The 13,642-nt window shown below is 34.0% G+C and overlaps 2 protein-coding genes across 2 annotated transcripts; both read left to right on the top strand.

Moving 5' to 3' along the window:
• The first annotated feature begins 2,668 nt into the window (after positions 1 to 2,668).
• On the top strand, positions 2,669 to 5,587 carry LOC149175024 (uncharacterized). The gene is made up of 4 exons (XM_089421032.1): positions 2,669 to 3,557; positions 3,673 to 3,840; positions 4,723 to 5,274; positions 5,379 to 5,587. The coding sequence occupies exons 1-4, from the start codon at positions 2,669 to 2,671 to the stop codon at positions 5,585 to 5,587; spliced, it is 1,818 nt and encodes a 605-aa protein (XP_089277158.1).
• Positions 5,353 to 10,522, top strand: LOC149175023 (LEAF RUST 10 DISEASE-RESISTANCE LOCUS RECEPTOR-LIKE PROTEIN KINASE-like 2.2). The gene is made up of 2 exons (XM_089422733.1): positions 5,353 to 6,039; positions 10,445 to 10,522. The coding sequence occupies exons 1-2, from the start codon at positions 5,594 to 5,596 to the stop codon at positions 10,497 to 10,499; spliced, it is 501 nt and encodes a 166-aa protein (XP_089278859.1). The 5' UTR covers positions 5,353 to 5,593; the 3' UTR covers positions 10,500 to 10,522.
• Positions 10,523 to 13,642: the final 3,120 nt, after the last annotated feature.

Here is a 13,642-nt window from a genome sequence, read left to right as displayed (position 1 = left end):
TCTTCAATTGAAGCAAGTCTCGTAACTTTCTTGACCTTTTAATTCAAAAAAACTATGGTGATCAAATTCAACATAAAAATAGAATGTTAAAAAATCTCTTATCTTCTTTTTATGTCCAATTTTGATTGGACCATTATCACACTACCAATTTTCTTGATGTTTTAATTTAAGAAAGCTATGGTGATCAACATAGAAATAAAATGTTAAAGAATCTCTTATCTTCTTAAGATTTAATAAACTATATAGATTTTAAACAACACAAATAATAAGCATTCAATTTAATCTAGAGGATGTGGACGTATGATTAGGTGGGGAGGTTGGTATCAATACGTCTTGTGGTCCAATCCCGAGCAAGACTATATATATTTGAGAGCTGCAAGCTACTCAATTTCTGCATTTTGAATTTTTTTTTTTTTTCTTAAAATCCAAAAACATATCATGTTTAAAATGAAAAACCATATAAGGGAGGTTGGTCTACACAAGACTTGTGTCTTGTGGTCCAATCCCAAGCAAAAATATATATACTTGAAAGTGACAAGCTGCTTAAACACTATTTTTTTAATTAGGAAAAAATATTCTAGATACACAAAATTTAATAACAACTATTTCATAGATGAACCTGTTGAAAGAAAATAAAAGTATTCAATTTAGTAGTTTCACAATGGTCACATGAAAATAATAAGTCAATTTACTTCTTAAATGAAAACAAATAAATTTAATAAAAAAAATATGTAAAAATCATACAAATTAATAAAATAAACGGACTTTTCACATTAAAAACTAAAATCTCACTAAAATTAATTATCTATTTAGAAGTTTTCAAGTTTCAAAGTCATTATATATTTTAATTAATAATTTTTAGAGAAAGAAATTCAACAAAACTATAGTGATCTAATTCAACATAGAAATAAAATGTTAAAAAATCTATTATCTTCTTTTTATACCTAATCTTGGTTGGACCATTGTTGCACCACCAACTTTCTTTATCTTTTAATTCAGCAAAATTAAATACTATCTTCAATTGAAGCAAGTCTCCTAACTTTCTTGACCTTTTAATTCAAAAAAACTATGGTGATCAAATTTAACATAAAGATAAAATGTTAAAAAATCTCTTATCTTCTTTTTATGTCCAATTTTGATTGCACCATTATCACACTACCAATTTTCTTGATGTTTTAATTTAACAAAATTATGGTGATTAACATAGAAATAAAATGTTAAAGAATCTCTTATCTTCTTAAGGTTTAATAAACTATATAGATTTTAATAAACATTAATTATCATCATTATAAATTATTGTGAAAATTGATCATCTTAAATATAAATAATATGAAAAAAAATAAAAACAAAAAATTAATATCCATTTAAAAATATATAAAATTTAAAATTATTAAAAAATTTAACCAATAATTTTGCACAATCTATTATCAATACTTACCAATTTTATAAATAAATGGGTAGTCTTCATCAATCCTATAAATAATAAATGGGTAATCTTCATCAATCCTATAAATAATTGATCTTATAACAAATTTTCAATACATAATATTCCAGGTGCATAATTTTTCAATACAGAAATGTCTAATGCACCTAATGGTAGATAATTTGAAGTGTTATTGTAAATGGCGTAAAGAAAAGATTATATACATGAATACTCACATTTGTTTAGCTAAATTCAAATTTTGAAAAAGGGTCCAGATAGATTTTCAATACATAAATGTCTAATAGATCTAATTTTGTGATGATTAATGTGTTAGTGTGAATAAACATTATAAAGAAAAAATTATAAGTATGAATATTTATATTTATTTAGGTAAATTGAAATTATGAAAAGTGAAGCAGATTTTCAATACATAAATATCTAATTTGTTTAAATAAATTTAAAAATATGATTATGGATGTAAGTTAGTGAGTAATATAATATGTTTTGGAGGGTTTTTTGGGGTGTATTTTTAGATTTAATTTGCTTAAAATTCTACATGAATTTGTTGAAATCACAAGTTTAAATTGTGAACTCTTTACAATTAAAATGTTTTGGGTTTTTCCCGGTGTCGAATCCATATACGGAGTTAAAAACGGATTTTAAACAACGAATATCAAGATTTGGCCCAAAAAAAAAAGCTCAAAACGTATAACATAAAATCCAAAAACATATAATGTTTAAACAACGCAAATAATAAGCATTCAATTTAATCTAGAGGATGTGGTCTTATGGCTAGGTGGAGAGGTTGGTATCAATACGTTTTGTGGTCCAATCCCGAGCAAGACTATGTATACTTGAGAGCTGCAATCTATTCAATTTCTGCATTTTGAAAAAAAATATTCTTAAAATCCAAAAACATATAATGTTTAAAATGCAAAACCATATAAAAGAAGTTGGTCTACACCAGACTTGTGTCTTGTGGTCGAATCCCAAACAAAATTATATATACTTGAAAATGATAAACTACTTAAACACTATTGCTTAAACACTATTTCTTTAATTAGGAAAAAAAATATTCTAGATACACAGAATTCAATAACAACTATTTCATAGATGAAACAGTTGAAAGAAAATAAAAGTGAATTTAGAAAGTCGTTTAACGACGTTGAGTGGTGAAAGTCGCCATGAAAATAAAAGTATTCAATTTAGAAAGTCGTTTAACGACGTTGAGTGGTGAAAGTCGCCATGAAAGTAAGCCAAGTCTCCGCTAAGGTCAGGCCAATCCATCTATATTATCACTGCTCTCATCTCTGCCAAGCACGTCCTTCTGTTTCTGCAATTCCTGAGTTCGCAAACGAACTCAAAATGAACTTCCCCGGCCTCCTCCTTCCTGGTATTATTTCTGGTCTCTTCCTCGCCTTCGTCATCTTCGCCAATGCCCAATATTCGTATGAAGACTGCAGTCCTTCCAAATGTGGCAATTCCACCATCCAATACCCCTTCGGGAATTGTGGCCTTTTATTGGCTAGTTGCATAAACAATCGAACCATTTCCTTGACCCTTACGCTCTACCATTCTTGGAATGTTGTTGGAAATATCTCCCCTCATCGAAACCCTACAAATCACCCTGAAGCCTTACAAATCACCACTAATGATTATACAGCTGATACAGGCAATTTCACAGATACCTATGATTGGTTGATGATGGGTAGATTCTTCAATCTTTCTCATGGATACCAAATGGGAACAATCTATAACTGTAAACAAGAAGCACTGGGCGAAGGAAATGTCCTAGGCTTTGGACTCCAACAGGTCGATTGCCTAAAAGCCGACGGCCTCTATTGCTACTTCTACCCTGGGATAGATAGGGTTTTTGAAGCCTGCACTTCGTACGCTATAATCGTTCCGACTGGTAAAAATTACAACATTAGCGCTGGTAATAATTTTGAACTAGCCCTCCACAGAGGATTCGGAATTTCATGGTCTATACCCCAGCACTGTCATTCGTGTCAAGCCACGGGAGGAAGATGTCAATCCTATTTTTACTATAAGGACTTTCAACCTAATGATAAGAATTATGGGGATTACTGCGCTTGCCATGATGGCACTGTTCATTTCACGAATTGCTCTGATGGTGAGATCCCCAAACATCTTTTTTCTGTACAATAGTACTCTTTTCCTTCTCTGTCTAGACTCTACGCTACTTGTGTTACTCAGTTGCTTCTGTTTAATCGTGACTTTCTCTGAAGGAATGGAAGTTAATTCGAACATTATAGTGGAAAATTTGAAAGGGTACCGTCAAGGAAATCCACCATCTGCAAAACCTATGGTGGGTAACCCTGCACCAAAGAAGGCATCTCCAAACCCTATGGTGGGTTATCTACCAGGAAAGAATACATCTCCAAAACATATGGCGGGTAAGCCTCCACGAAAAAAGATATCTTCAAAATATATGGCACGTAAATCCCTCATATAATTCAAATCTGATCCATTTGTTCCACTTGCTCAATGCATTTGATATTTTCGCGGTTAAACGCTGTTTGTGGTAATATGCTGGAGAAAGATGGTTAAATTTTATTTGTGGTAAGATGCTAGAGAAAAGATGTTTTGAGTGTTTAACGGTGCATGGTTAATTCAAAAGATGTTTTGAGTGTTTAATAGTGCATTTATTTACACGGGTGGGACTCTGGTAAATCTATTTTAAACACTAAAATTCTAGAGACTGGAGTTGGTGATAGGACTTGCTTTTTTATTGCTTGTATCTTTTTATACTAGGGGCGTTACACTATGCGTGGGTGACGCCTCCAGAGATTTGAACACTAGTGAAACTCTTGCAAATTGATTCTAAACACCAAAACTCCAGAAGCCGAAGTTGATGATGAAACTTACTTTTTTATTGCTTGTATCTTTTTATACTATAAGCTTATAAATGACGCCTCCACCACATTAACTTCTGAAAAATATTTTTTTATTCACAGATCTATTTTTTATCTCCTCTGTACAGAAATTTATTATCTTGATCGCTGTTGTGTTTCATTCTAACACGTTCTTTTCCCAGCTAACTATCCTGTCAAAATCTTTTTACAGCTATAATTTCTACTCTAATTACATCCCTCCACCGTCCATCCAAAACTATAATAATTTATAAAAATTATTATTTTATTGACAGATCTATCTTTACCTCCACTGCACAGAGTTGTAATTTGATTAGCTGTTGTGTTTGATTCTATTCTGATAAGAGAAACAAACAAATCTCGGTTATTTTCCCCACTAACCATCCTGCCGAACTCTATTTGCAGCTATAATTTCTACAGTAATTGCTGTGTCTAGCATAGCAGTGGTTTCTTGCATAATGGGCCGTCGTCGAATTTGTTATAAAAGGACTTGTAGTGAGGAGCAGAGCATTCGGGAGTTTATGGACCCTCTCGACTCTACACCTCAGTCCGTTGAGAATTTCTTAAATTATTATTCCTCACAAGTGCCCACCCGGTATTCTTATAGTCAAATCACAGCTTACACAAACAATTTGGCAGACAAGGTTGGCAAAGGAGGGTTTGGAACAGTCTATAAGGGGAAGCTTCCCAATGGACATCTGATAGCTGTAAAGATTTTGGACGAATCGAAACAGAGTGAGCAGCAATTCATGGCGGAAGTGGCTACAGTGGGTAGGACCTATCATGTTAACCTGGTGCGCCTCTTGGGTTATTGTTCCCAGGGATCCAAAAGAGCTTTAGTGTACGAATACATGGTCAATGGTTCCCTTGACAAGTATGTCCATGGAGCCCATGAAGAGGACGAGTTGGAGTTGGATTGGAAACAGTTGTATTCAATTGCAGTTGGTACAGCGCGAGGTATTGCATACCTACACCAAGACTGCAAAAATTGCATCTTACATTGTGATATAAAGCCCCACACGAGTTGGAGTTGGATTGGAAACAGTTGTATTCAATTGCAGTTGGTACAGCTCGAGGTATTGCATACCTACACGAAGACTGCAGAAATCGCATCTTACATTGTGATATAAAGCCCCACAATATTCTTCTTGATGCTGATTTTTTCCCCAAAGTTGCAGATTTTGGTCTCGCCAAAATATCAGATAGAGGGGAAAGTCACATCTCCGTTGCTAACAGGGGAACCTTAGGTTATGCAGCCCCAGAGATGTGATCAAGAATGTATGGATCTGTGACCGATAGATCTGATGTTTATAGTTACGGTATATTGGTTATGGAGATGGTGGGGGGAAGAAAGAACATGGACTTTGACCAGAGGGAAAGCAGGTCCAGCAGGTTCTTCTATACAGAGTGGGCTTTTAAGCAGGTGGAGAAGGGTGCCTTTGGAAATCTGAGAAAAGGAACCATGTCAGAGGAAGATCAGAGTATAGCCAAAAAGCTCAGTTTAATTGGATTGTGGTGCATCCAGTTCAAGGCATCTAGCCGGCCCCCTATCTGCAAAGTCATCCAGATGTTGGAAGGAGACGTTGACATTGCTACTCCTCCATGTCCAGTCCCCTTTGGTACACCTTTACAATTACCTATTTCAGACCAGTCTTCTTCAACAAATACTTTGGAGATTCAAATGATAAATCCCACAAGTACGCAACCTGCCAAAAACTCCAGGTAAAGTAGCATACACAGTACCTCATATAGCGTAACAGTAAAGATCATTCATATATGTAGCTGCATGGTGTTTTGCTAAACAAAAAAACTCCAGGTAGAATATCATACACAGTAAAGCAAAAGATCATTCATACTTGTAGCTGCCTGAGATTTATTAGTGTGACCGAAAAAAAAACAGATAACAGAGTGTTACAGCTTATGTTTGAAATTTAGATAACAGTTAGCAATGGCAAAAGCAATTTATTTGTTTATTTCTTTTTGTTAATTACTTTTATCATGCTCAGAAGATATTGTGTTTTTTCTAATATTTCTTTTACCATTCAAATACATAGAATTGAATCTTAAATATCATATCACAATTTTTTAAAATAATTTAAACAAATGAAAACCATGAAATTCGTTTGACTAAAAAAATAGTTATAAGGTTTGAACTCTGGATATTAACATGGAAACACCATAGCTCAACTCCTAATTGTCCTAAACAATTAGACCAAATTGCAAATATTTGATCTCTTTTACAAAAGCATTGTTCAAATACTTAATGCTTCTCCATGAGTTTTTTTTTCTCAACAAATATTTGATCTCTTTTGCAAAAGCATTATTCAAATCCTTAATGCTTCTCCATGATTTTTTTTCTCTGCAAATATCTGATCTCTTTTACAAAAGCATTATTCAAATCCTTAATGCTTTTCCATGATTTTTTTTTCCTTTTGCAAAAGCATTATTCAAATCCTTAATGCTTCTCCATGATTTTTTTTCTCTGCAAATATCTGATCTCTTTTACAAAAGCATTATTCAAATCCTTAATGCTTTTCCATGATTTTTTTTCTCAATAACTAACATATCTACTTACAGTTTGTTTATATTTACTTATATCTCTTAGAGGTGCAATGTGTTTATAAAATATTTATTCAGCATGATTTTATATACTTTTTATTAATGCAAGGTTTATATTTAGGGTGATCGGTGTGTTTATTTGGAATAGGGTTTTTAGAATTTGAATTTAATTATCAATAATTTTAAAGTTTTTTAATGTTTTATATGAGGTTTGATCATTGTGTGTATTTGTTTTTTCCCCCTAATTTTTAATTGTTATTAGCTTCTTTAGAGTTGAAATATGCATGCTTCCATGATACCTTGTGAGAAATAATTGTGTATTTAAAACCTTTATATTTTATTTATGTTAATCTAGCTTTTAGCTATTAGTTTCTTGACGGAGTTTCATTGATTGCATTTGGTCACTTGTAGATATTTATGATCATTTTCTTCTATCATGTTTCTAACATGGTATTGTTCTCCTCTTCTTAGTCATCTGTGGACATCAATGACAATTCTATTCTATTGTATCTCTAGTATGCTTTCCTTTCCTTCTTGATGAGGTTGTGAGGGCTTCTCTTCAACATGAGATGCATTTATACGTGTTCCTTGCCCCTGGAACATCACTCAATTAAGGGTTTTTTTCCTAGACAATATTTCGAGATATTAACACAAATTCTTTGCAAATCCTTATCAATATTGGAATGGTCTTCAATTATGTTGTTACCAGAGCTTAGATGATATCAATTAAGACAATAAACTAAAGTCTATCAAAACTAAGCACTTGTCTCTAGGATTGTATGTTCGTCTTTTCTTAGAGAAGACTATGAGAATAGAATCTCTAGAACAGAAGTGGAATTCCAAGGATTTTATATCTAAAAGGTTCTCAAAGTTGTTCAATCCATTTAAAGATATTTTGAACCAAGGGAAACAAATCCTTTAAATCTACAGATCAAACCTTTAGGATATTTATCCCAATATTATGTATTCAACAACACATATACACTGCATAAAACTAACCCAAAATATCTTATTCATAGTGCATTAGAAATTCCACACGATGCAGTTCATTAAGTTAATGCACATTTTCTAACATTAATTTAGCAACACAACACACAACAACATCATTTAAATCTCTAGTGTCAGGTACCATCAACAATTGTAGAGGTTCATCCTATCATGCGACATCCTTCAATGTTTGTTTTGCTTCATTGTATATCTCTCCATTCGCATATGGTGCCTCTAACACTACCTTAGGATAATAGTTCAAGCATTTACACCTATTTGTACTTCATACATTGTAACCAGTGCAAAGTTCTCTCTTTTTCTGGAAGATTAGATTTGGTGGCCTCTTTTTGTTGGACTCTGGGCTCAAAATTGCATCCTTCATTACCCATAGCTTTCCTATGTTCCAAATTTCTAGTTCTCACTTGTTCTTGATCAGTTTTCAAAATGAAGAGTTCCCATCCTCATTAGGGATCCATTACTTTATAGCTTCTTGCTAAGCAAGGTCAACTTCTACATTAAGTTTATTGGCTTTTTAAACTCCAATGCAACATCTTTTTCCTTCTCTTTTGAAAGTGTTGGAGACCAATGCTTCTATTGTTGGAAGGATAAGGACTCCTAGTACATATTAGTATGTTTTCCTCATATTAGTATGTTGGCACTATGTGAAATTAACATAGGGAAACTATTATTATAGTTTGTTGTGAGTTGCCACTAGGATTCCTATTCTTGTAATTGGTTGATATTTTATCTACAACCATTAGATAGCTTGTTGAGATACCTACACAATTAGCTAAGTAAAACATATTAATTTTGATAGTAAAAACTATTTAAGCTTGCATATTTTTGTAATATAATCAATGAGAAATTTTCCTTTGCACTTTGGTATAGAACTTTGTGCTTGAATTGGTATTTTCCACATCAATGTTTTCAACGCACTTCAATGTTCTAATACCCTACCATTTCTTAATCAAACTATTTGAATATTTTATTATTTTTCATGATTTATTGGATGATATACTCTAATATAGTTTAATGAAGAATGCAAGTATTCTTTTACATAATGAAAGATTTTTTTTTTTAATTATAGTTTACCAATTCTTTCACTTATTAACTACTCTACAAAATATCTATGTTGGGACCCTAAGAAGACATGCTACCTCTTTTTACAACATTGTTGAAGGCCAAGTATCTTCACCAAGCCCATCCTAATATTCTTTAAACTTGTGAAATGTGTTCACAAACATAAGATGATTTGTAATTGATTGGCACATTATGTGTGTGTGTGTGTGTGTAAGAATAATGTGTTAAAATTTCTTAAAATATATGGGAAATGCGCCATCTTTATAGGTTCTCTTTATTTTATCTAAAAAAGGCAAAAGTAGATGTACAAAAATTTCTTCATATAAAGTTTGTGCATCCCTATAACAATTTAGAGAATATGTTGGGTATAAAGTTTCTACAACATTTAACCATATTTTGACTTCCTAACATTCCTTCTACCAAGAGAAAGGTCACAAGTAGTTCTAGTTGTGCCAACCCATTAACATTTTAATTTTGTATGTGGTTTGTTGGTCTTTTTTGTAACTCTAAAATTCCCCTTCTCCTCCTCGTGTTTTCCTATAGTGAAATTACTTTAAAAGACATAAAGGATGTGTCGTATAACATAGTCCTATTTTAGCTTAGTTGTTAAGTGATAGGAGTATTCATATCAATGAAGACTTGCTCTTGGCCTCTTCCCTTTTTGACATTCCATTTGGATGGACGATACCACATCACGGATGGAATTATAATGGATAACTTACTATTTTGTGAACCTTTTAATGAACCAAGGAAAAAAACTCACCTATAATGGTTCTATATTGTGTGTTTTTGTTTCTTAGGATATTCACAGGCTTTAGATTTAATTTAACTGTGTGCACCAAATGTCCACCATGTTCTTTAATGCTAAAATTCCCCTTCCCCTTCCTATATTTATTCACTAAATTGGTATTTACCATCATTCTAGGCAATTTATACATTTTACTTGGATATTGGTAATAACATGGTTATTGCATCAGGCATATCTTGGTCCATTATGTTTCTAGATTATATTTTATGTTGCTCATATTGACTAAGATTAAAGCTCTTATCATTGAAATTGTGTTTTAGTTTCCAAGATTTCTACTAATGAGATGCTCTTACCATTCAATCATAACTGAAGCATTAACAGGTGCTAAGAGAATTGCATCAAGGCTTACGAGTTCATTATTTTTCAATACATTTGCATTAATTTTTTCCATCAACCACAAGTAATAAATGTTTTTTGCATCCATGAAATTGCAACAAATGAACGAAATTACTTGGCAATCATTTTCAAATTTAGATTTGTGTTTGAAATCTTGATCATATTACCTAATATCATTTTATACTTGAATACCAATTTGTATTGGTTTTAAATCTTATCTTTCAATATCCTTAAATGTAGAAGATTGAGTTAATGAGGATTGCATTAACTTTAAGTGGAGGATTCAACACCTATTGTAGTTAGGAAATATGTTTAAGGTGCAACTAATCCTTTGGATGCCTCTTTGTTATGGTGCAGGTTAAAATCCCTTCGAAGGGCATATTCATGTGGATCTACCTTGGGGAACCAATAATTTCTAGTAATAGTACAAGTACCAATTTAGTTTAATGGGACATTTGAGTTTCCAACTTATCATTATTTTAAATATTTTTTATCAATGATAAATTTTGTATAGAAGTTTGATAGCTTTCTAGTAAATAAAGATGTATTTTTTTATTTACACGTTCCAAGTATATTATATCATTATATAAAGTTGGACAACTAATCTGTTAGGGTTATGGTGCATTATGTAATCAGTTACTAAAGTCCAAGAAACCTTGGAAATTGAATCCAATTGTTTCAACATTATATTTATATGTACAATATTCTTAATATGAATTGAATTTATTTTCCAATTGTGATTCCAACAGTGGTATCAGAGCAGAGGTTTATCTTCCCTGTTGAATAGATTGAGCCACTAGTCTTGTGGTGTTCCAAAGCATACATGTCTCAGTGTTTTGTAGACATTGCAATATGTGTTCACGTGTAACCCAGTAGAAGTACGTGTTAGTTATGTGCAAAGGCTTTCTCTTCTTCAGATCACTTAGTGTTGGAGGATTCTATGAAGAATGATGTGTTTGTATTGGATGGATCACTCTAGTCTGGAGTAGCATTTGATTTTAAAGAATCTCTAAACTGCAAGACACCCTCCATCTTTGAATCCATTCCATTGTTTTCCTCACTGCATCAAAAGTTGCGATGAAAGGCTTTGTTTGCAATGTTGTCTAGTATTAAAGGGTGTGAGCGAAAGTGGAGATGATTTCATTGTGTACTACTGTGGAGCACCTGGAAGGTATGCTTTTTGATAAGTAATCTAGTGGTTTTTCAAATACTATTTCTAATCTTTTCTGCATATTGAGCCTAAAAACATAAGGGTTTTGGTAAATTATGTGAAAATGGACAAACGAAGCTCAATCACTAATAATCGATGTTTTCTATGCAGAAGGACGCGGAAATAGGGGATTATCGAGTAAAAACGAGAAGCGCAAGGAAAGTAACTGCTGCCCCGTCGACAGGGAACCGGATGCGGACAAGATCAAGTAAAATTGGAGCCGAATAATCCAGGAAAAGAGCGCAGGATACCGTGACGGAGAACGCAAGAGACCTGAACGATTAGCGAATCCCTCAGGATCTTCGATCCTGAGGTATCGCTGCTTTAAAGCTTATCTTTTGTATCTAGACATCTCTGTCATTTATGTTATATAAAGGTACCACGCCATCGAGCGTGGGGGGAGGACTGTTATTATAATTATAAACTCAGAACGATTTTGATCACTGAGCTTTTGTAAGATCTGATTTTGTACACTTTTGTTATGCAATCAATATAAAGGATTTGGTGTTCACTTCGTTTCTGTATCTGAAGTAACTCTAAGCAGTGTACCATCGTAGCCAAGGGCCCAGCTCCGACGGTCACTTGCTGTTGTATCATACGGTGATTTGTGTGGTTTGCTTATTTCTTTCATTACAGTAATCCGATACATTTCTTATATGATAGACTATGCTTCTTAATTAATATCTGAATCTGAATAAGTTCTGTAATTCACGTCTCTGTATTACACAAACTGAATCTATTCGAATTGCATCCATTTCTACAGCAAGTTATTGGTATGAATGTTATCATTATTGGATTCATATGAAATAAGTACTTGTGAGACTTGAAGATAATATCACTTTGTTCAGAAACATAGTCGCATCATACATTGCTCTCGGATCGCTACAATAGTATAGACCGTGTACATACTTCGGGGTTGCTGTTCCATTTGGATTTGCTGTTCCATTTGGAGTTGCTGTTCCATTTGGGTTCGCTGTTCCATTTGGGTTTGCTGTTCCATTTGGAGTTGTTGTTCCATTTGGGTTTGCTGTTCCATTTTATATGATTGACGTTTCCTGTCTATGATAGTTTGCTGTTCCATTTCTTTACTGCTGTTCCATTTCATTACTGCTGTTCCATTTTAAGAATTGTTGTTCCAGTTTACTTTCGCCAATCTACCTTTATTGCTTTCGCGTGATAGCAGGCCTAAGGCTGTCGTGAGCCCAGCAAGACGCTGCCTAGCTCCCTGACCTATAAGCCCATGCTTTGGTTTTCTTTCTTTATCAGTTTCTAAAGGGAAGGGTTATTGGTTCCGTACCCTTGACTGATCATTTGCCTTGTGTGATTTCATTTCCTGAATTGGTTTAGTTACAGCTTAGTGTTTGTTTCCTTTCAAGTCATTAGAATGCTATACTACCGAGCACTACTTGGACAGAACAACCTCAGATTGAGTTACTCCTTGAAAGAACAAAACGATCCCAGACTGACTTAATAATGTGGAATAATTGGTGGTGTGAGAGACCCTAGTTATAGCTCTACATTTTGGCGCCGTTGCCGGGGAAGGGGTAATAGCCATTTGTCCTTTATAGAGTAGTGCGCAAATCTGCTAGGAGGGAGTTGGATTTTAAAAACGGAAGGTAAGAACCTGCGTATGGAGCATGTAAAAGCCCTGCTCCACCGTCCGCTCTCTTAGTAGAATTGCTGGTTAAATAGGATTTAGCAGTTTAATTGGAGTGCATGACTAAGCAGAAAAAGTTAGAAAAAGATCAAAAGCCTCCATCCAAAGCTAAGGGGTCGGTGACCCTTGGACGAAAAACCTTCATAGACGAAATCTATAAGAAAGCCGACTCTCAGCCATCAGTAGGTTATAAGAAAGTCAATTCTAAACAGCCTACTAGTTCCCTTCAGGCCTCAGGATCACCATCCGAAGCCTTTGCTGAGGTGCACAGTCGAACAGAGGAGCAGGATTTTCAAGAAATTGAAAATTTGACTCCTGGACCATTGCACGAAGGGACCCAAAGTAACCTTTGTGAAGGAGAAGGAGAAACAGGGGAAGTTGAGGAACCTAGATCTCCTATTGAATTGAACCAGCCTTTGAATAGCCCGGACAAGGGAAGCGCTGTAAAAATCCTTGTTGAAGGAATTCATTCACCGCAAACAGTTGGGGCCATTATCATCCCTGATCAAGGGAGTGGTGTCAAGACAATCCCTGTTAAGACTATCCCTCCTCAACCAAGGAACACTCTCTTGGAAATTCCTGAAGATTACTGGCATATATTCGATCCCATGGCGCAGAACCAGCCAAACACCCAGACCTCCACATTGCAATATCCGATAGTAGATTCTGCAGCAAATGCGCCCATGAA

This window comes from Pinus tabuliformis, chromosome 4_1 (assembly GCF_031772625.1).
Source record: "Pinus tabuliformis cultivar Carrire ecotype Pingquan chromosome 4_1, CPIR1, whole genome shotgun sequence".
Classification (NCBI taxonomy): domain Eukaryota; kingdom Viridiplantae; phylum Streptophyta; class Pinopsida; order Pinales; family Pinaceae; genus Pinus; species Pinus tabuliformis.
The sequence above is the reverse complement of the archived record's forward strand: the minus strand, read 5'-3'. Positions and strand labels throughout refer to the sequence as shown.